Genomic DNA, 24,634 nt, shown 5'->3' with positions numbered 1-24,634 from the left:
ACTACTATTTATTTGAAGGGCTTCATGTACTTTATCTTTAATTCTCACGATAATACTGCAAAGGAGGTATTATTCATCCTGTATTACAGATAAGAACACTACGCAGCAGAGATGCTGAGCTCTATACCATTGAAGGTGCAGAGCCAGATCTGACCCATTACTGCCTCTGTGACTCCTGATGGGCTTGGGACATAAGTTCTGGTACCTATTACCTAGCAAAGCCAACACTTATTCAGGGAAACAAGAATACTTAGGAAGTGTTATGGGCTGAACTGTGTCCACCCGCCCCCAAAAGGCATACCTTGAAGCCTTAATCCCTGGTACTTCAGAACGTGACTATATTTGGAGTTGGAGCCTTTAAAGAGGCTGATTAAGTTAAAATGAGACCACTAGAGTGGGCCCTAATCCAGTCTGCCTGGTGTCCTTAGAACAAGAAGAAATCTGGATGCACAGAGACACCAGGGGTGTGTGCCCATTGAAAGACCATTTGAGGACATAACAAGAGGGCAGCCATCTACAAGCCAGGAAAAGTCCTCAGAATGAAACCACTCTGATGGTGGACTTCCAGCCTCTGGAACTGTGGGAAAATAAACTTCTGATTTAAGCCACCCAGTCGTGCTATTTTGTTATGGCAGCCCTAGGAAATGAATATAGGAAGAGAGAAGAAATCACCGCATGCGGTAACACACATACACTGCCAAAGGAACAGCAACTCATCTGTTGTTCAAAACCGGACCGAGTTGTTGCAGATTTTGGCCTTGTTAATGAAACAGGAGAGTTCCATCCCTGAAGGCACCGAAGGATCATGGCCCTGCCTGCCAGGCACACCCCTTCCAGGATATTCCCCCTCCTACCACCCTATCTACCTCTTCTCTCTTACACACAGAAACATGGCTGAAATGTCCCCACAACGCCAACACACACAACCTAACAAGCAAGGTACATGATAAATTAAAAGCCTTTCAAGGCATGGCCCAGTGTTGTTACCTCAGATCTTGCTAGAATAACATGACATTTATAAAAATACAACCCACTGGATATTTGGCACAACTTGGGAATGAAGAATATATCCACTAAAGAGCCAATACCCCAGGCTGTCAAAAAAATCTCAAGCCAAGATTTCTTTCATAAACATTACCTATCTATTAAAATTCTACATTCTAGGAAGTAAAGAAAATGCTTATTTTCTAAGTCTCTTTTTGCCTCAATGTAAAAACCATAAGCCATACATAAGATATTAACTGCTTAGTCACGGCACACCGGCGGAACAGCTCTGTGCGTCTGGCAAAAAGCCGCAACGCTTCCAGCCATGGTCCTGGGTCACCCTCGCCCCCAACACACACCTACGCAGAGCTCCCACTCTAACACCGGCCACCTCCAATCCTGATGCACACTGAAAGGATGTATTTACAGATTATTTTTTCAGATACCAGCCAAATAATGTCCCCGTTCACTCTCTCACCCACCTTGGACCATACAAAATTTAACATCTGGGAGGAGAAATGCAGCCTCAAATGCATATGACAAGGGCGAGCAGTCATCGACGAATTCTCCTCAAGCAAAGAGGGTTTGCCAGCTTCGCTCTGAGGTCCGGGCCCTAAACGGCCAACTGTGGTATGTTTGAGTTTCCATCAGGCCTGGTGCTTGCTGGCCGCTGCTGTGTTCAGTCAGAACCCCACGGCCCAACTGTCCTATAAACATCGCACCCTTCTGCTAAGGGCTGCTCTGCTCGCCTAGCCTTGCTCCTTGGAGCCAAGGATACGCTGGAGCCTGAATGTTAACTAACACTTGGAGCACAGCTGACCCCTCTCTTCTCCAGGGCAGCGACGGCTCGGAAAAAATACGCACGTTCACATGAACCTAACAAGAACAGGAAGAAAAGTCCAGATTTTCCTCACCATGTGCCACCCAGCCATGTTTACACTGATCGCAAGTCCTCAGGTTAATCTTCCCTGGCTGAAAACATTCACACGTGCAGTTTACCAGTGTGCAACGGATGGCCTGAAAAATAAAGGAGGAAAAAAAAGGATCAGCATCTGTTCAAAGGTACTGTGTTTCTTCACCATTTTAATAAATAACATCCACTTCCGTTTTTAAAGGCTTTATGTTGGTAGGGGCCTGGAGAGTTTTAAAAATAAATTTGGATCAAAATCTTTTACAAAAAAATGTAAGAAAACAAAGCTCATTCACTAACAATGTTTTGTGTCATTCATATTTCACCTTTAAATTAGGAACGTAGACCAAGCAGAACAAGAATAAAGGATTACATATTCTACAAGATGCTTGATTTGTTAACGCTAGGGATCCCAAACAGAAAAAAATATTGCTGCTACTATATATTCCCATTTAAGTTTATCCACTTGGCAATAACACAGAAAAATACATTCTAATACAATAATGCTCAGGTGAAATGTTGGTGAAAGTAAAACATGACATACAGATATTATTATTAGAATATTACTTTTCTTCTGATGATTTCACTTAAATTGCTTTGCTAATCTATCAGATACACCCTGAAAGACACTCCTGTCAGCCCAATAAAATCTAGCATAGTTCTGGTATTATTTATCTACTTCCCAATGCCTTGTTTTTTCCCTTTTGACTTATTAATTTCATTTTCATTCCTATTTTGAAAAATACAAAACAACTTTCCTTTTACTTTATTTATTTATTTTTTTTAAAGTGTGCTCCATGCCCAGTGTGGAGCCCAAAGTGGGGCTTGAACTCACAACCTTGAGATCAAGACCTGAACTGAAATCAAGAGTCGGAGGAGGCTTAACCAACTGAGCCACCCAGGCGCCCTCTTTCCTTTTACTTTAATGGTGATGTAAGAAAATAAGTTTAAATTTGTTTTCAGATTAGAATAGGAAAAGCCATTTGTGTAAACATCTTATATCTATAACAATCCAACTCTTAGAAAACTGGAAAACACACTAAAAAAATCTTTCATTTCTTTACAGGTACTTTAAAAAAATCATCTCACCAGTTTATATTATAAAGTGAATCCATAGAAAACTAGCATAAATGAAGTGTAACTTTTTATGGATAAAAACCTATGCTTAAAACTCGCTAAAGCTGACCTAGGCTCCTAGACTACAGTTAATAAATTTAGCTCATACATTTAGTTCTAATTTGCATGGAAATTCTGAAGACAGAAGGGATTTAGTCTGATCATTCACAGATTAACAATCTACTGTAACTACCTGAACTGCCAGGAAAAGATCTCTCTACAACTTTAGATGCAATCAATGCTTACTGATTTGGGGTGGTGGGGGGGCAAGGGGGTTTTTGGAGGAGAGGCATGGAACTACCTGAAATTGCAGGTCTATAACTGAAAGCTATGCTCCCTTACACAGCTTCCAGATGCTCATATTCCTGGAACCATTTGGATTTTTATATAAACTGTCTCACATTTAACAGACAGTATTTTAGATATTGTTAACACAGTTGGGCCAAGTTCTATTTACAGAGAATAAGACTGGACGGGGTTTTTATTGTTCCCTATGCTTTGGATCAGGTAACTTTGAAGTATTTCTCTTTTCACTAACAAACATTAAATCTATAGGTCCCAGTTCGGTTTGCAATGAGAGTCCTCACTATAGACTCCTTTCTTAGTTCACCTCCACCTCTAATTTGCTGCTCCATTACCACTAGGGAAACATGCAATTGTATAATCTGCCTGATATTTCAGGGTCTGTCTTCCAATGTCAACAGTCTAATTACATATTAGCTAGATTGTAAAACTTTGCTGTATGCATTGGTGACTGGAAGAATGAGTTATAAGAATAGGGATACCAAAGGAAGTAAATGCTGACTAAGCAAGAATAATATATGCATTTGTAGGTTACAGGGGGAAATATTTCTCCCGAAATTTCTTATTTCCACTTCAATAGTTTACTGACCGAGCAATATATCAGAACATAACAGGTTAGAAACACCTTATTTAGATATCATGTTCATTAGTTAATGAACTCACAATTTGATTGTAATATGGTTAAAAAACCCAAACCCAAACAAAACAGTTTAGAGGGCAGTGTTCTACTAAAAACAAGGTACTTTACAAACTATCTAATTATAAATTCAGATACGGCAACCACATTGACATTAAAATATTCATGTAATCTGAACTGCAATAATACAAGCTTTTATAACTCCCTCCCTCAAAAAAATCACCTCTGCTTTACCAAAATTTAAAAATTCCCAATAAAAAGAGATGATTTCTCAAGGACTATATGTTAACTTCAACACAAGAGACATACATATTTTCAGTCATTAATTTGATAACATTCAGTTATTTTACAAAAATAGCCTAATTTTACATCGTGTTTAAAGCGCACTTTTCTCAATTTTAATTATAGCTATATTCAGGACAGAACAAATTAAGAGACTGTAGACTTGCTTTATTTTTATGTATAATTATTTATTCACTAGTTGACTCATTCATTTACTCTTAACTACTCTATGATTTAAATATTTTCTCTACCTAAATAACTTTATACATCTGGCACATTTGGGAATTAAACTTTTCAGACCAACATCCTTTTTTATGAATTCTACTCTTTTTGTACCTAAACACACAAACATTGGAACACCTCAACTCCTTTTGTATATAAACACTTAAACACTGGAATATCCATTTTGAATTTCTATGAATTCCAGAAGGTCTATTTGTTTTAAATTCAGATTTTTATAGACTACAATTGTTCCTTAAGGGAATTATATATATTTAAACAATATGGTCTAAATAAATATTTTGAGTAAGAGACTATTGTGGCTTCAAAGGAAGTTTTATTCTAAATAACATTTTTGAAACAGCATAAAACTCTGACATACTATTTATTCACAACAAAACAGAACCAATGTGATCACTTGCCAACTCACCCACACTTAAAGAAAATAAATTATCATAAAATTATCAAAGGCAGTTAAGCCTCAAAAATGTAGATGCTTTACAAGGAGACAGCTGGGAAGAGTAGAAATGGATAAACTTTCATTTTTTGTAAGCACACTTACTTCTTCCTTCACTCAGCTAACATATAAGTTCCTCCTACTCACTGCTGGGCACTCTCAACTACAGAAAATCCAGAGATGATGAGGAAGTGGCAGAAAGAGGATACCAGGAAAAAAGCAGACAGTTTAGTCAGACTGTTCCCCCCTGTATTTGCAGGGATCCTCAGGCAGGTCTAGCTGTCTCATATTATCAGCCCCTCTGTGCCTCTTCAAGAGCGCTCGGTAATTTCTTTCCTCAATTCTGACATGATCAGCATTGCCAAATCCTCCAGAACAATAACAATAATGAATTTTTTTAAATCTGCAACTTATTAAAGTAATTATTCCTTCTGCTTACCTTTACCATGGATTTCTTGAAAGAAAAATCCATGCACCCAACACCCACTGCTTTTAACTTCTGCACCACCACCTACATTTTAATTTTGCAATCTGGATTCTGTCCCACACGTTTCTGAAACTTTCTCCAAAAGGAATGTTCTCATTAATTTTGGTCCCTTTTTCTAGTCTCCTGGTCTTCCCAGACCTCGATGCAGCTTACGGCACTCTCTCCTTCATTCCTGGGCTGTAGAGACCAACTATCCTAGTTTTTCTGGCAGCAACGTCTCACTTTCTCTCCACTGTAAATAAATACAGGTGTTTCCCACGCCAGGCTCTCATTTTTTAATTTGGCAATTTTATCCCCTCCTACAGCTTCAAATATTATCACTACGCAAAACCATCATTTTGGAGCCAAGTACTGTGTTAAGTGGCTGGAAACGGATGGCAGAGTCCCTGCGCTCAGGGACCTGACAGAGTTTGTGGGCAGTGGGTGTAGAGAAACGACCCTAAAAGAACAGAAGGAAGCCCTCAAATGGGCAAGAGAAGTACCATCTCTCCTTTTTTATTCCTCTGTCTTTTCTTCTTCCAAAGGTAGGATTTTAAAATTTATAGCAGTAACCTATTACCCATTATCATTAATAATCGCTAGATTTACCGGATATTTGCCATCTTCCACTCATTGTGTTAAATATTTTGTAAATATTAGCTCTCTTAATCGTCAGAAAATACCATGAGGTTAGTACTATTATTACCTTTATTTCGCAAATGAGGAAAATGAGGTGGAGATAATTCAGTACCCTGCCTAAAGACATTGAACTAATAAAGTCATAGGAATCAAACCCAAGTCTGTGTAAACTCTCCATCAGGCTGACTGAGAATTTCAGTTGTAATCCCGTTTACAGTCAGACAGTCGTGAGGCAGAGCCCCTCAACCTGCCCACCATTAAACCCCCGTTGTACATGGTTAACTAATGCCCATCTTCCACATTTCAACTCCAATATTACTGCCATGCCCCAGGGCAGTTGTCTTCATCTCCTGGTCAAGTTCCCCATTAGTTTCCTGTTTCACAAGGGGTCTTTCTGTCATAGCACATATCATGGATGTGAAGATTTATCTGTAACTTATCTTTATTTATTATCTATTATATATAAATGTATTTATACATCTGTGTGGTTATTTGATTAATGTCTGTCTTCCCCTCTAGAATTTAAGCTTCATGAGGGCAGGGCAACACATTTGTGGTGCTTACAGTGTATACTGGCAAATAATAGGTACTCAAAAGGCACTTGAAGAAGTACATGATCCTCTGAGCCTCTTTCCTCATTACTAACAGTAGCAGTAATGTCACAAGAGAGTCAAAGGCTTAAATGAAATAATGACTATAAAGGACATAGCACTGTGCCAAGTAATGGGAAAAGCTCAATAAATGGAAACCATTTATGACCCAAGAAACCTTCCACATATTATATTTGAATATTTTCCCCTTATGAGTCTTCCCAATGTACTATTTTCCTAACACTTTATAAAACGTTTAATACATATTTAGTCGTAATGAAAAAATGAACACTTTGACATACATGATGCCATATTAGGTATACTATAATACTCTAAGATAGATATGACAGGGATTAGTATTTGTTTTTAATATTAGGATTTGGAAATGTTTATATGGATATTACATGGCTCTCTAAATGACAGGGTGGATTTCCCAATTATTAATCAGTTTATTTCCATTCTCTAGAGAGGAAGGAAGAAAACATACAATTAAACCAGTAAATTATAAATATTGACATTCAAAAGTATATCTAAAATAAAGTCAATTAAGAATAAAAATATTTAATCAAGGTTCAATCAGTAACACTTTTGTATTTGAATATTAAATAAGAGTGCATTTGAAAGTATTCTGGATGAGTTCCAAAGTCCTATTCAAATAAGATTCTGTTATCACTAAAACTGAAGTCTCTTTAGCTTTATTATAGTCATAGCTGGCTTGAACTCTGCAAGTATCTGTGAAGTGCACATCAATCTTCTCACTAAGTGACATTTCCCAGGAAAACACGATTATTGCTTCAGCTAATATTTAGTGTGCCTCACAAAAGAACTATAAACAAGTCTCATTAATAAATCTATTAGCTGTTTCTTGTCTGGGAACACTTATACAAATTACATATTAATACAAAATAACAAAAGGCAAAATAAGGCCACGGGGCAAATAGAAACATAAAACATATATTCTGAAGGAGCAATCATAGAAAGGAAAAAAAAAATGAAAAACTTAAATTCTAGGTTTTGCCTTTCCCTAACAAAAACTATTTGCCAGGAGTTCCCTTCAAGTGTTTATTAACCCTGGCTAAATCTCCCATATATAACTAAAAATCTTTATTAAATTGCTTTTCCCTTGTTCATTTTTGGGGAGGATATCAAGATTTATAACCTAGACTATGAAATTGTATTTGAATCATTTTTAATTGTTTAATAGATAAGTACCTGACCTACATTAAAACTGAACTATAGAGAAAGCCGATTGTTAATATAGTAACCATTCTGTCCCATCAGTTTCTTCTGTAAACTTAGGTAGATTCTAGGTGTATAAATTAATTGGCTATGATGGCTGTAAGTGACAAGGCTCACCATTTTTATCTTTAGCAAGAACAAATTTCTTAATGAATTGAGTTTTCTACTTTGGAAGTCACACAGAGATACCATAAATATGTAAAATTGGCCAACCCTCCATGAGGATACAGAACAGTCTATGTTATAATGAATTCTTATTAAGTCATCACTACATATGTTATTCATCTCCTAACACACACACAAGTCCAAAAAGGAAAGATATACATGGTGTCAGAGATCAAATGAACCACTTTATTGGGTAGGAAAATCATCCTTGAAATACTTCAGTCTTAAAAAAATAAAAATCTGGAATAGAAAATTATCTGTTAATGAATCTGGAAGCTAAGTATTCCAATACTGTCACAGATTACATGGTTGTAATTACAAAGTAACAGTTAACAAGCAATTTGGATGAAGAGAATGGCCAAAGAGATGCACAGAGATTAATGGGACTTCCACATATTTATACATCTTGTATACGAAAACCTAAGACAGTACTTCAAAAACACTGTCACGAAGATTCCAAAGAATTCAAATGACAGTAAGGTGACTAAGTCAGGAAATGCCTCCCCGTGTAAATTTTTTTTTATTTTATCATGTTATGTTAATCACCATACATCATTAGTGGGTTTTTTAATTTTTATTTATTTATTTTTTATTATGTTATGTTAATCACCATACATTACATCACTAGTTTTTGATGTAGTGTTCCATGATTCATTGTTTGTGCATAACGCCCAGTGCTCCACGCAGAACGTGCCCTCTTTAATACCCATCACCAGGCTAACCCACCCCCCCAACCCCTCCCCTCTGGAACCCTCAGTTTGTTTCTCAGAGTCCATAGTCTCTCATGGTTCATCTCCCTCTCCAATTTCCCCCCCCTTCATTTTTCCCTTCCTACTATCTTCCTTTGTTTTTATAACATATAATGTATTATTTGTTTCAGAGGTACAGGTCTGTGATTCAACAGTCTTACACAATTCATTTCAGGTCAGTTTTCCTTCCCATTTTTCACATGGCTGATACATAAAGCTAATGGAAAAGAAACAACTTCCAAACTAAGTGCTCTGAGTGTTACCTAGGACTTGGAAAACCTCTATGACATTGCCTTTGTAGAACTCATCAATATCCTAAATTTGGCCAACACACAATGCAGCCTAAGCAAACAAAACTCAATTTTTTTGAATGGTGGACAGCTTCTGAGTCAACTTGAACTAGACAGAAGCACAAGAAACTTACTCTTACTTGATTACAAATCTCAGACATGATTAAAGCAAAGGTATGTCCCCCTGTTGTGCTACAGGGTTTTGCAATCGGGTATTGAAATAAGATAAGATGGCATGAGTTGGACAGACAGAACAGTGACCAAAAGATCCATGGTTTTAACTGTCCTACAAAGAAGTTTTATAACAGTCTAAAAGTCTTATCTAACTCTGAGACTATTTTTTTAAAGATTTTATTTACTTATTTCAGAGAGAGAGCACAAGAGAGAGAACAGAGGGAGAGGGACTCGATCTCAGGACCCTGGGATCATGATCTGAGCTGAAGGCAGAAGCTCAACCAAGCCACCCAGGCACCCCAACTATGAAACTATTAATATAAATCTATAGTTGTAATAAGGTGGGTATGTTTTCTAGTATTTATACAAAAAAATTACAAATCTGAGTTTTAATGGGCAATGTTCACAGAGTTCACAAAAAGTAATTATCAGTGATTACAAAATATACTATAAATTTAAGGGTCCACAGAGTGTTAAACTGCGTATAAATACCACTACTCTTAACAGTAATAATAGCAAATGAACAACAATGAAGTAATTCTGTCTGCTTAACAAAATCCACTCAATGGACGCCTGGGTGGCTCAGTTGGTTAAGCGACTGCCTTCGGCTCAGGTCATGATCCTGGAGTCCCGGGATCGGGTCCCACATCGGGCTCCCTGCTCAGCGGGGAGTCTGCTTCTCCCTCTGACCCTCCCCCCTCTCATGTGCTGTCTCTCTCTCTCTCAAATAAATAAAATCTTTAAAAAAAAACAAAAAATAAAACAAAAAAACAAAATCCACTCAAAATTTCACAATGTGAAATTACAGCAAAAGTATGTATCTTATTTGGTGGTAAGATAAATTTAAGATTGAAAAATTAATTAACCCTTCAATAACAGGTTCCTTCAAATTTGTCTAAATATTTTTAACATCATATGAAGAAATAGCAACTTGAAAATGATCATTTTGTTATACCTAGGTGCTCTGAAATTTCTTGGTGTCTTCAACAATCAGACTTTCTGGCTGAATCAGAGGATTTGAAGACACAAGTTAAGGCCAGACTCACTGCAAGGGCCAGATGCCATTGATGTAAACATGGTCAAGATGAAAAGCTGGACAATTCAAAGATGGTCAAACAAGTCACCATGAGAATAAAACTATTGATCAAGGAATATATCATCTTTGTAAGAAACACTTCTCTAACATAACTGAAAGAGATTCACTGGGGGAAAGTGGCCTTTCAAAACCATTACTGTTAAAATCCAGAGATTTTAAGCCTTATTTTGAGTTTCTCTTAAAAGCTATGATCCCTCCATCAACTGGTGAATGGATAAAAAAAAATGGCATATTCCATATGATGGAATATTATTTGGCCATAAAAAGGAATGAACTACTGATATATAGTACAACATGGCTGAACCCTGAAAACATTATGTGAAGTAAAAAAAAAAAACAAAAACAAAAACCTAGTTACAAAAGACCACATATATAGGATTCCATTCATATGAAATGTCCAGAACATAAAAATCCATAAAGACAGAAAGTAGTTAGTGGTTTACTTAGGGCTTGCAGGGGTAGCTAAAGGATTTCTTTTTGGGGTGATGAAAATGTTCCAAAAATGACTATGATGATGGTTACATGTAATTATGAATATACTAAAACCTACTGAATTGTACACTATAAATGATAGAATATATGATATATGAACTCTATCTCAATAAAGCTGTTTAAAAGGGGCGAGGGACAAAACTCACTGCAAAACCTGGTTTCTACTGGTGGCATTAAATTACTTAACTCATAAGATAGCATTCCCCTGGGATACATAATGTAGCATAATATCCTTCTTCAACCTAGTAGGTCTTCAATATGCGAATGTTAAATGAGTGAATAAACAGAAGGCAAACAAAAAAAATTTTCCTGCTACCTAAATTTGAAAATCCCTTCTACTTTGAAAATATTAAAGCCTAATATATCCATCTAAAAATTGGCAATTATTTTCTAAGTCCATTGCCATTATTCCTTCAGGGAAATCTAGGACACTCTTCAACAAATTGGGGGGGAGGGTGGCTCTCAGTTATGCTCAGCATACTAATATCAAGATACTTAAACAACTAAGAATTTGTTTAAAAATTGACAGTAATGGGGGTGCCTGGGTGGCTCAGTCAGTTTAAGCGTCTGACTTCGGCTAAGGTCATGATCTCAGGGTCCTGGGATCAAGCCCTGTATAGGGCTCCACACTCAGTGGGGAGTCTGCTCTCTGTCCCTCTGTCCCTGTTCCTACTCATGCTCCCTTGCTCTCTGTCTCTCAAAGAAATAAAATCTTTTAAAAAAATTGATAGTGATGAATTCTGTCATGTGTATTAGCAAAAAACATTCCTCAATTTACTGCAATGAAACAGTTACTTCTGCAAAAGTCAGGTTTTGGTTTAGCGGGAGGGAACAAAGAAGGAAAACCATAAGCTTCTGAGTAAATGTTTATACATGAGTGTGAATGTTTCTATGACTATGTGTGAATACATAAACACAAACAGGGAGAAAGAGACATATACACAGGCACATAAATTTTCACAGACATGGGTCCAATGAGCATCTGTAGTCATTGCCTTACGACCAAAACCTACTATCAATCGACATGAGGAAGACCCCATTTAAATAATTTAGGAGTTCAGAGCAAAAATCAACAGCGGGATATAGCCAATTATATAAGGAAAATACCCATGCTTCTATGGCATCAAAGCATATTCAGGCTTTGGAGTGCATGTGTTACGTTTTTTTTCCTCCAATTAAATTAGGCCTATGGTAATACAAGCTATTTTGTTAGGCAATTAGTAATATTAGAGAAACAGGAAATGAAAAGGCATTTCAATTTGGGCAGAAACATTTTATTTTCTTACCTAACAGTTAACAATTAAGATATTCCATTTATTGCCTGTATGCTTACAAATTTTACAGACTACTCACACAGGCAGCTGTGATAATTAGAAAGGAAATACTCTTTCAGTGAACATACCTATCATCTAATTGAAAATAAGGGGTTAGCTCATCATACAAAATAACCCATTTTAACTAAACTCAGTCTACATTTACCAGAATACATAACTTTATATAAGGAGCCAAAGCACCTCTGATATCATATGAATGCTAAGTAATACTCATCTCATTTCACCTTAATGTTGAATCAGCAATTTTGTATTCCATTGATATACATTTTATTCATTTTCACTAATGCAATTTGAAAGGTGGTAATGTGATTACATTTCTCTGTGGCATTCATGAAAACAATTACTAATATAATATGATAGGGAAGACATTAATAAGGAAGGGATTTATAATGAGATGCAAGAAGATTTATAAACCTTTAAGCACTTTACAAAGAAATACTCCTCACTAGGCAAGAAGTAAGACAAGATAAAGCCTTCAGTTCCAGTATTTCTGGAGCAGCTACAATCCTGAGAAGAACGATTTGCATGATGATGTCATATTTTGGTGACCAAGCAGAGAGGTGCAGGAATAACCCAAGACTTGTCCCAAGTTGTGCCCAAATGTAAGACATTATCCCAACTTGATGACACCTCTCCTTTCCAGACAGCATGGGAAGGACTCCTTTAAGGGAGGAGAACCTCTAAATCTTGATCCTCTGCAAAAGGAGCTAGCCACATTATTTCAAATGCCAGAGCACAATAATCAATCCATTTACCAAGCAAGAGCATAAGGTGGGTGACCTTTTAACTAAATTTACTTCTCTAGGCTTGTAAAAAGAATTTATCCCAGGAAAGCAACAAGTGAGACAAGTTGTTGCGTTTTAGAATGTATCGTTTCAGATGACAACTCTGATTACCCAGGCCAATTGAGGCAGCCTTTGTGAGACTAATAATATCCACGTTTGTTCAGTGCTATGAAGCTTGCATAATACTTCAAATACATTCTCCTATTTAATCATCAAAATCTCCCAAATTAGAGATTTTTCAAACAGCATAAAATGAGGCTCTGAGATGTCCTTAAATGGCCACTGCTAGTAATCCTGGGCTCCTTCCACTCTGCCTGTGTATGAAAGGCAAGAAGCTAAATAATCCCCCTTGCTACCCTCCCTCCACAGTGAGATTTCCTCAGATATATTTTAGTTCCAACAGGAGTTTAAAACCGAATAAGAGATGTGGACAAAACTACACTCAAAGGGAGAGGTGTGGGTAAAGGTTTAAGCAACTTGAAAAGGTGGGGCAAACTGCAAAGTAAGCAGTTAATTTATATTAGGACTTTCCATTAAGTGGTACATTTTAGACAGAGAAAGCAACTCTGAACAGCTTTCTATGGAGTCTTTAAATGATTATATTAAGAAAGGCCAAACTCTGAAAAAGTGACACAAGGCATCCCTAAGAACACATGGTTCATTTAATATCACCTTATTTCTACCTGCCTTGGGATTGCCCATTAGTAAGTAGCGTATCTCAACAAACATTTTAATACTATCCATTGTGCATATATAACTGTACATCACAATTATGTCTGATTATGAAAGACTATGTTTCTTTGCCCAAGAGCAGATATCACCTCAGGAATCATACCTATTACAAATAATAATAATGATATGATGAACAGTCTACATGCCCTCTTATACGTTATTTATGTTAGGTCACAGATTCCCTAGGGGTCCATGCCGAGACCTGGACTGGCTTCATTAGAGCCTCATATAAATCACTAAAGGCACATCTTGATTTTACCACTGGCTAGAGTTGCTAGAATTTTTCAAGTGAAACCTCACAGGTAATACATTTTTTAAAAACACAAATACAATGTTATCATTTCTTCTAAAAGGTTGTTTTCTCAAATTCAAAGGGCTACATTCAGATGCTCAGAGAAATCTCACAAATTTCTAAGGAATCTATAAGTATCTGAGGGTAAAATGTGCCCTAGAGTATTGAAAAAACATTATTCTCTTTTTTCTTGTAAGGATTAGTTGGTTAAAAGACAAAGAGAGACATATAGAGAAAGATGGCAAAAAACAGACCATCTAGCTGCTAACAAATGCTTCAACTTCACTGAACAAACAGAAACCTATGCAATGGTTGTCAGGAACTCTGAGCTAACTCTTGAAAATTAAGAAATAAATAGAAAGCCTTGTGGGGGGAAAAAAAAGGGAATCTTCCAGAACAATGTTAATGTCATCTTGGGCATGTGGACTGGGTTCACATGTGTGTCAGCTGAATCAACATAATGGCCCTATAACAGCTTCGAAGCAGCTAATATGGTCCATTGGGTCAATAATCCGTGAACTAAGAAGGATTTACTTGATAGACTATAAATGGTTCATAAGAACTCAAAAATCACTCCATCAGATCAAAAATCCAATTTTCATATGGTGCCTTTCTACGAATTAGCCAAAAGAAAGTAATAGCTCTAAAGGACTTCAAGGTCTATCAGTTAAAAATTTACTTTTTAAAGAACAGTGTATAGGAGGAAGAATTAAATGCATCTCTCTCTCTCTCTCTGGTGAATCAACCTATTTTAAGGGGAAAAATATATTTTATGATGGAAAGCTAATACACAATGGGAAATATTCATGGGCTTTTCACATTTTCCTATGGGTACTTGAATGTATGGATACAAACAAATGAAAGCATAAACATACGAATGTACCCTCCATCCCACCGCACCCTGAATATATCTCCACTTACCTGCATACATTATCACTAATTACAAAACACTATTTCTAGGATGGCAACATTTAAAGATGAAGATTTATATTTTGCTTTTGCTTCTTTGCATAGTTTGTGAGAGTCTGTAGTGTGAGGCACACGGAGACATTTGAGATGGCATATGGATACTGGCAAATTCTTTCATTTTCCCGTATGGAAAAGTGGGCAAAAAATAAAAAAACTACAAAAGGCAAACAGTAGGAACTACAATACATTTTCTACATTTAAGAAAGAGAGGAAGGGGCTGGCTAAAAAAAAAAATAGCTGGTGTTTACAGATAACTTCAACTTCTGCCCACTCTAGACTACAGAGAAATACTAGCCTCATCTTGTATTTGTGAATTTTATTATGTATTCACACTAGGTGATAGTGGTTGCAGATTAATTTTTTTTAATGTAAGCCTATGTATGTGAATAAATGTATTTACTAAGTTCGTGGCAAGGAAGAAGAGCAGAGAAAAATGCTCCAAAAATATAACAGGCTGTAATTAGAATTCTTAACAAGAAAGAATTCCTTTCCTAGGGAAGAAAATGCGATCAATCACTTCTCTCTCAAAATGCTATTAGCTTCTCTTCATCATAAGAACAACAAGAAGGAATCTTTTCTCTTTTCTTTTTACAGAAGTAACACTGAATAAAATAATAAATGTTTTTACATCAAAATGTATTAGCTATTGACATAAACTCAGTCCTCTTAACTTTTACACAAGAGAAAGAAAAATTCCAATAATTCTGAAATAGACAGATAAAACTTTTTTCTGTGGCCACGGCCATGTACTATTATATGTAACTACTTATTTTTAAAAAGAGCCTTATTGGTGTTCTCAGAAGGATTTTCTTTTATACATAGCTTTATCCTATAATTTTGTCCCTGTTGGGCACACTGCCTAAATTTAAACACAAACAGTCAAGCAATGAAGAAACATTAACACATTTACTGTGAACAAAAACTCCCAGTTGTACAGTGAAATTTTAATACATTTCAACTTATCTCTTTTACTAATGGGGAGAGTACAAACCCTGCAGGAATTCGCTCTGCAAACTGGTAATTACAGTAGACTCACTTTTTTATAATGCATATGTATAGTCAGATACAAAAACCCTGGCTGCCCTTTTGATGTAGGTTACAATAGGAATGTTTTAAAAATTATGAAAATCTACAGCAATTCTAAAGGAATGCATTATTTCACGGAAAACTGTCCTTTAACTCTGTATATGGACACAAATAGACATATATTTAGATATTTGCTTTATAAACCAGAAGGCACAAGCTTTATCAGCATGTGCTTTCATGTCATTTTCTCCATAATCTTAGTGTATAGAATAAATCCACTCTTTTTTTTAACAAAGCTGGATGTGATTTTGAATATCATAATTCATCTCTCACGTAAAGATGATATTCTTTCATCCGTCTGGTTTTCCTAGTTTGTCCCCTCTAGTTTTGGGGATTTAAATCTATATTTTGAGTTCTCATAGAATATCTTTATTACATAATTAAGGATTCCAAACCGATAATTTGTCTCTCAGCACAGGCAGACATAACCCCTTGACAAAAAAGACCCTTGTACATACCTGCACAGAACAAGAGCCATATACTCAAATATTAATACTAGTAGCACAGAAAGCTGACAGAAATGAAGTAAAATCTCTGTTACTAGTCACATCACTCGCTAGACACTTTATATTTATCTGTCAAATTTTTGGTTGCATAATAACTTTCTTAGAGAAATTGAAATCTGAGAGAATGCTAAGAGGCTATCAATATAAAATTTACATTAAAATCATATTTCTAAGTATCGGCATACTGGGGAAAAACAAAAGCAGAAAAAGCTTTTGAGTAGATATAACGTGCAATATTTTGTGAATTTCTAAATAAATAAATAAATAAATAAAGTTGCTAAAATGTCTGTGACTGAATAACATCTACAAATTCCAGGAATATCTATCTGAAAATAGACACTATAAAAAAAAAAAAGAAAATAGACACCATAAAATTCACACAACACATAAAACATACAGAATACATTACCAAAATATGCAAGTTGTTGTACAGAAATAATTTCCTGGTCATCCAAATTCAGATAAGAGTGACAAGAGGTAAACAGTTTCAGTCAGCTTGGCTGTGCAATACTCCAGTAACCACTATAAGAAACATTTTAGGTATTCCAGAAAAAAAGTATCTTATTTTGAGGTTGCATACCCAGCTCATCTTCTAGGCAATATTAGTAACATTCTAACTTCATGTCTATCATTATAGAAAAGAATCCTTTCTTCTCTACCATTACCATCTTTCTGCTCCCAAAGTCAACTTATACACACACACATACACATATATACACACACGGTGTACCTGAAACCAAAGAAAAAGGAAAACCAGACTGATCACAGCTCATCAACCAGGCACTAGCTCTGTCACAGTCAATGTGCAATCTTTGGACAATACTTAACTGCTTCTATCTAGTAATGAAATGCCACCCTCCCCCTTTAAAAAGCCAAGCACCAAAATATATTTTCTTCAATATTCTTTCCTTAAAGTCAGTTTTTTGCAGCTGCCCCTGTTCTTTGACCCAAGTGTTACTAAAAATATCAAGTTTTGGCTTTAATATGAAGAAATGAGTAGGAGTACGCCTCAAGGACGGCTCCATGAAAAACTGCAGCCTCTGAAGAATCCATTCACACTATATAAACACAACTGAACATTAAAGAGTCACACTTTTTAAAATGTATGTGGTCTGTCATAGACAAAGCCCTCGTGCTTTCATTTGCTAAATCCATAACTCCAAAGACAAGGCTAGAACTTGTAAAACACAAATATGCCATCTGCTCTCTCCTAACTAAATTTTGAATGCAAAGTGATCAGGGATAGAGTTTAACATCAACCATATTCAAATGATTTGAAGGGTTAAATCCTAACTTGTGCTACAGTATTTTACAACTTTCTTAGGGTCAAAAAGTAAGAGGTACAAATTCAAAATTCAGATTCCCTTGCTGCAAGACACCCTAATAGTTATAAACAAAAGCCTACCATACAACAGCCTTCAATGCCAAACATGCACACCCTTCTAACATCTTCTCCAAATGAACAGCTCCCTCAATTTGTCTTTCAGTAAAGGTAAAAAATTGGTTAAGGGAGTCAATTTGAATTCCCTGTACAGACTGATGAAATCTTCTCAATCTGCTTTCTTGCTCTGGAAAGGAATGAAATGGTCAGACTATTACAGAATCCTGGTTAGTAGGTTAAGATGAAAAAGAGGTAATATATTAAGATGTTTAACACTTTCATACATTTCTACTTTTCTTTAATGAAATGATTCAGAAGGTAATGCTATATGTTGTGGTGTCTCCACCTCTTAAATAAGATTACCATCAGACAAGTCAATACATTATTGGATGACGGGATGATCAAATACACACAAACTAGCTTTGGTGGTCTACAAAGAATGATAAAGGAAGACAGTAGCAACCAATAAAGTTTTACTGCATTTATCACTCACCCACATTCAGAACCCTGATATATCAGAAACCTATGCCTAGTCCACACTATGTATTTTGAATAATTCCAGAGGGACCCTAAGTAGACCATAGACCACAGGCACTGCTCTTCATGAAACTGGACATCAGTGGCACACAAAAACAAAAAACACAAGAAAACAGAGTACAAACTGTATTTCTGCAAAGTACCTCACAGTATTATAAGATAACTATTTCCTACACTATTTGGACAATTAGTATATTCCACTTGGGTGAACCATAGATAGATCAAGAAAGCACAATTCAGTACGATTTAACTTTAACATTATCTGGATCTCTATAGAGCTGGCAGTGAACATGTTTTAATATTTTATGTTTGATCATATCCAGTAAATGTGGAGCTATTATTTTAATTGTAAAATATATTACCTGTGTTCAATTTAACACCAAAGCATAGCTGCCTGATAGTATGCCTTGGATATAAGTAGGAGTGATAGAATTTTAAGTGGGTATATACTTGTACAGTCTTATTTTCTTTTACACTACTAGTCTACAGATACATTCAGCTTTGTACCTCTTCATCAAATATTAACAAATTTTAGAATTAGACTATATAATGCTTATCTAGCCATATTCTAACTGCCAAAACATCATTCTCAACTTTTACTTCCATGCAAAATATTTTTGATTCTGTGTGTCAGTTCACTGAAATAGAGATTTCTTTCCCCAAATTAATGTGCTTAATTTTAAAAAGTTAATGATGAGGAGGAAAAATCTTCTGGTGCCAAAAGTGGTATAAAGTGGTAGTGTTATATCAACTACTAAAGCTTGTTTGTGTGTGAGGCTATTCTATTACACCAGAGGTAATAACTTAAGACTCTGCACATAGGTGTCAGGTATGTTACCTTTACGTCTGAGAACACAAAACATACAAAGAGGACAAGGGTGAGAAATGTAAAACGTGCAAATAGTGCTTCCAATATGAAACTACTTCTTGCTTTCACTTAGAATCTCAGAAAATAGTGTTGGTGCATCTTTTACTATTTTGACACTGGAGATAAAGCAAGGGGAGTCTACAATGAAGGTGAGATTTATCAAGGTGCTGAGAAAAAGTTTTTTAGCACTATCTCATCTTCTTATGCTACTGGCCAAATGCTTCCACTTCTTTAAAAAAACAAGGCAAAGCTCTTATCTATTAAATATAAAAGAGAACAAGTATATCTAAGAATCATCCAAGGCACCCTGCAGAAGTACCGGCTGCCAGGACCACACTTCAGAATTAATGAATTAGCATCTCAAGTGCCATGCATGATCCCCAAAGGGAGCACCTCCTAGAATTTCGCACCCTGGGCACCTCAGCAGCCTCCCCCGAGTCTCAGCCCTCTAACAGTTTATATTAGTGTGGTGCCCCAAAGAGGCATGGAACCATGTTGAGAAGTAGATAAAAGACATAAATTCAAGAAGATGCTCTGCTTGAAGGACTTCAGGGGTGAAGGGAAACCCCAAACTTGTTTCACATCCCTCTGGATACTGTGAAGGAAGTAAGCAGTTTCCTGAGGAAGGCCTCAAGAGCTTTTCCAATGTTAGAAAGCAGAGCCTCTCACAGGGAGCTGTGGTCCAAGCCAACGGTTGAAGCAAGATCCCACTACATACCCCTGAGCCTGAAACTGATGGGGGTGGGGGGAGAGGGAGCTGGAAAGGGCCAGGGTCTGGGTGCCTAAATGGCTATCCGTTTGCATTTTAAATGGATGCAGGGAAGAGATATGAATGATTCATAGGACTAATCAATTCCCTTAGTAATTCCCTTCCTCCCTTCTGCCACCACTCACCAATTTTTCAATATGCATTTAAGAAAGTTTGCCTACAACTGGCAATGACTGCAGTTTACTTTGCTATAAATGGAAGTCAGGTAATACCTGCACATTTTGTAAAGTAAAGTATAGGAAAGTGCCCCTCCAACGTATCTGCTCAGTAAGGCATCTCTTCTCTTCCCAGTCCCCTCCCTTGTACATAATCATCAAAAGTCTGGAGCCATATACAGCAATCAAGTTTTGACATACTTAAAAATTTCTAAGGACAGGGTGCTAATCTGCTTTCATATTTTTTTTTGTCATTCCAAACCCCTTGCAGCAACTAAATCTTTTGCTCCAGACCCTTATGAATACAAAGCAGGTTCATCTTCTAATTTACAGTAATTGTAAGTGAATTGGGCCAAATGGCTCCCAAACTCATTTTTGAAAGACTGATATGCCCTCTTCTGGCTTCTTATTTAAGAAAAAAAAGAAAAAAAAATGCTAGTTTATCAGATGCATAAAAATGTGAGGTAAAAGTTTGTCTGTTTATTTACTATATTTACTACTGATAATCTTAATTACTCAGTAGAGATTTTCACAGGTAAGTGACAATATTCGGAAGCTCCAACATTATATAAGGTGAGGATACCTTCCAATGACACAGTGCTCAGCAAAGGGGCTTTCAATTAATTTTTCCCCAAGTCAAATAACAATGCTGAAGAGGATATAAACTGCAGGAACAGGGGTCAGAAAAGTAAAAGCAAAACATATGTACCCACTAGCAAAATATGAGAAAAAGTCCGCCCCTTGGTGCCACACACACCATCAGCGCGCGCCCCACTATATGCCCACGCAGGCCTGCTTTCACAGCTCGGGGCCGACAGCAATGCCAATTAGTGTCAGTTGTGATGGGGTTTTAGAGACACAGCCCTTTGTCTTAGAGGAAGTGGGCTGCAACCACCAACTTACTGTACAGAGGCAACCTAACAACCCATTAGGTGGAAATGACTTTTCAGCCACTTCCTCCAGGGACTACATCAGAAAATGATGGCTTAGACAGATGGGAACATTTTTACATTTCTGTATTAACTGCATCCAGGAAGGTGGATTTTTATCATTTAATGCTTCCCAATCCTCATTTCATCCCCTTTTCTCCTCTACATTATTCCTTCGTTCCATATAATATCATGATATACGGTATTACATAATAAAATGATGAACTTTAGAAATAGAGGGAGCTGTCTCTCTGCATGTATTAAGAGCATTCTATGGGTTAGCCACTAAAACTTTTGGGAAGCAGTAATAAGAAATTCATTACTGGAATATTGCTCTGGAATAGCATTCTGTGTTTTGGGAAAAGCTGTTGATGGTTATCCTTTATACCTCCAGTTGTCAAACTAGTATTAGATTTGATTAAATCTATTAAGATGCAAAAGCAATCCTACTCTTTAGTCCAGGAGAGAATGAAAGGCGCTGCTAAAAGGAATGTTCACACTTCTGTTGCAAAGCCAAGGCTGGGGCTCTAATCCAGCACTATATCCAGGTGCATGGGGTTGTGACAGGGTTAAAAGTAACATTTACTTCCACTCATAGCATCAGATAGAATATTAACATTATACAAGAAAACTTACAATCTGTTAAAATGTTTAATTTCATGTTCTTTAAAATGTGAATTTAAAAACACACATAGGTTTATTAAATACTGCCCATGTAAACAAACACTTGTTAAACATTTAATAATCAAGTTTGTCCTAATCCACCATAAAAATCATACTCTTTTGTCCATATGCAAAATTGCTTGGTTTAAGAATATCACTTTGAAACACTAAATATCCATAGCACACATAAACATTATCAGCAATAAGCAGATCTCAAACATTTTTCTAATAGAGATATCCAGTAATCGGAACGCCCTTTTTTGTTCAAGATACTTCAGTGTGGACAGAACCAAGAGGATGGAAGTACATCTGGCAATAACTTGAGGGTTTTTTTTTTTTTTTAAGATTTTATTTATTTACTTGACAGAGAGAGAGAGAGCACAAGCAGGGGGAAGAGGCAGAGGGAGAAGCCAACTCCCCGCTGAGCAGGGAGCCCGAGGCGGGGCTCGATCCCAGGACCCTGGGATCATGACCTGAGCCGAAGGCAGACGCTTAACCGACTGAGCCACCCAGGTGTCCCAATAACATGAGGTTTCTCAGTAATGTTTTATTTTAAGTGGGCTTCATAGCTAATACCTCAAATATCCTGTTAGTGTTCCTGCTCATAATCTCAGCTTCTTAAAGCATGAGAGATGTAAATTTTTTCTTTAAAATTCTTCTGTTTAGGTTTTCTTAAAAACCTTTCTCTCAAGCTCCAACAAATTAAATGTCCTATAAAACATCTAATATGGAGTATTCTGTCATAGTCCTAACTTAACATGTTTAAAATTTTCATATAAATTGTTAATTTTTTCCTTACTCAAATCAAATATAAAAAGATACAAAGGTACATAAATTCTAGTAAATAAAATTTTGGTTTGTATACTAAATAAAATCTTATATAAATAATACTAAAGGTCTCAAGTTTTATTTGATTTGGATGTTGACAAAATTTTTTTTATCTTGTTCAAATTAGTTCATGATTTTGAGACCATTAACAATTTTCTTGCTTATTCAACAGAAATATAACATTAAAAGCAGGTATCTAGGCTCTATCTTAAAACACCTCTCTCTTTCTTTCTTTCTCTCCTGGAGCCGGTGTGTACACAGCATTTTTAAAAACATTTTATAAAAAAGAAACAATACTGTTAATTTTCATAATATTCCAACACTTTAATTTTATGAAACACTGAACTACTTGTTTATTTTTAAAAAGCTGCATGGTATCATGTGAATTCAAAGCAAAATCATAAAACTTTCTTTAAAAAATCCTTATCAATAAAAAGGATTTTGAAAGATAGTAGTGATAGCCTGCACAATGTTGTAACTGTACCAAAACCCACTGATTGTACATTGTAAGTGGTGAATTATACATTATGTGGATTTTACCTTAACAAAAAAATAGACCTTGTAAAACAAAAGATAAAAATATTTCTGGGTGTCAGTCTGTTTTTATGTGTTTTAGTTAAATGAATAAGGACTATACCAAACAAATCCCCCCATTCTTGGGAATTACAAAAATAGAGAATAAATTTTCTTAATGGACACATCTCCTTCAATATAGACTTCATAAAACGTCCCCTCACACATGTTAAAAAACAAATCATTATTTTAAAAACAGCACATTTAAGACTTGACTGCTTTCTTTAAAACAAGCTAACGGGCTCTGGTGATACAAGAAGTACCAATTCACTAGAAATAAATGAGTAAGAAGAATGAAGAGAGGAAATATCCTACTTTAAGATCGTGTTTTAAGAATATTTTATTTGTATATTTCATATCTTGTCTGGAGAGTCTGTAGTAATATTGGCCAACACTTCGCCTTCTCATGAATTTACTATATACCAAGCACTGTTCTACATACTCCACGCAGAAAAACTTAACCCTGAAAGTTACGCAATTAGGAGGGTATCACACTATTGCTATTATCGGTAAGAAAACCAAAGCACGGAGACAAAACTAACCTTCCCAGGATTCTAACTCCTGCCAAATCTAGTTCACTGACCAGGCTCTAAACCATGAAGATTTACTGCCTCAAAGTTTTGAAATCTTTATTTATGTCCCATGACTACCATGAAATAACAAGTGCTACAGGGGCGCCTGGGTGGCTCAGTCGGTTAAGCGTCTGCCTTTGGCCCAGGTCATGATCCTGGGGTCCTGGGATCGAGCCCCACGTAGTGTTCCCTGCTTAGCGGGGAGGTCTGCCTCTCCCCCTGCTCTCTCTCTCTCAAATAAATAAAATCATTTTTTTAAAAAGTGCTACATAACTTTTTCCATTATTTAACATGTAAGATGGGCTGAATTAAGGTTTTTTTTACTGTCAGAGAAAGAACCCAAAGTGAGAATTTCAAAAAATATGAAACAGGAGTATATTACAGTGCCAAAGCAGACTGGAGCCATGAAAATTAGTATTTTTACAATTCAGAGTACACACTGATATACTTAGGTGAAATTTAATAAGGAGTTAGTCCAACGTTTCAAGAACGATCTTTTTTTTTACACCAGCCATTTAGAAGATCCATTCACAGAATGGAAGAAAGGGCTTCCAACTTCAATGATAAGCAAGTTTGGGGTCCTACATAAGAGAACTGATTATTTATAAACCAGTTTGCATGTGTATTTAGAACAGGGAATAAAGAAATGTACAGAGGACAAAAGTTTGAGAGAACAGAGAAAAATGTTTTTTAAAGGGATTCTCCTTAAAGGGTAATAATAATTTAAAAAAGAAAAAAACCACCCTAGCGGACTGTGAAGAATGGATTAGAGGGGGAAATAAATAGGTACTCAACTTTTTAAAAGGGATTCACTTTGATAAAAGTAAAATGAAACCTCAGAGGAAGA

General features: G+C 36.2%; 1 protein-coding gene across 6 annotated transcripts in view; it reads right to left on the bottom strand.

Annotated features, from left to right (window-relative positions):
* BNC2 (basonuclin 2) overlaps positions 1-24,634 on the bottom strand; it is a 420,917-nt gene that overhangs the window by 149,671 nt on the left and 246,612 nt on the right. For all 6 annotated transcript variants that reach the window (XM_027616816.1, XM_027616818.1, XM_027616819.1 and 3 more), the window contains one exon: positions 1,899-2,001. In XM_027616816.1, the coding sequence (XP_027472617.1) occupies positions 1,899-2,001 (103 nt within the window). The remainder of the gene's footprint in view (positions 1-1,898; positions 2,002-24,634) is intronic.

Source organism: Zalophus californianus, chromosome 13 (genome assembly GCF_009762305.2).
Source record: "Zalophus californianus isolate mZalCal1 chromosome 13, mZalCal1.pri.v2, whole genome shotgun sequence".
NCBI classification, from domain to species: domain Eukaryota; kingdom Metazoa; phylum Chordata; class Mammalia; order Carnivora; family Otariidae; genus Zalophus; species Zalophus californianus.
The sequence above is the reverse complement of the archived record's forward strand: the minus strand, read 5'-3'. Positions and strand labels throughout refer to the sequence as shown.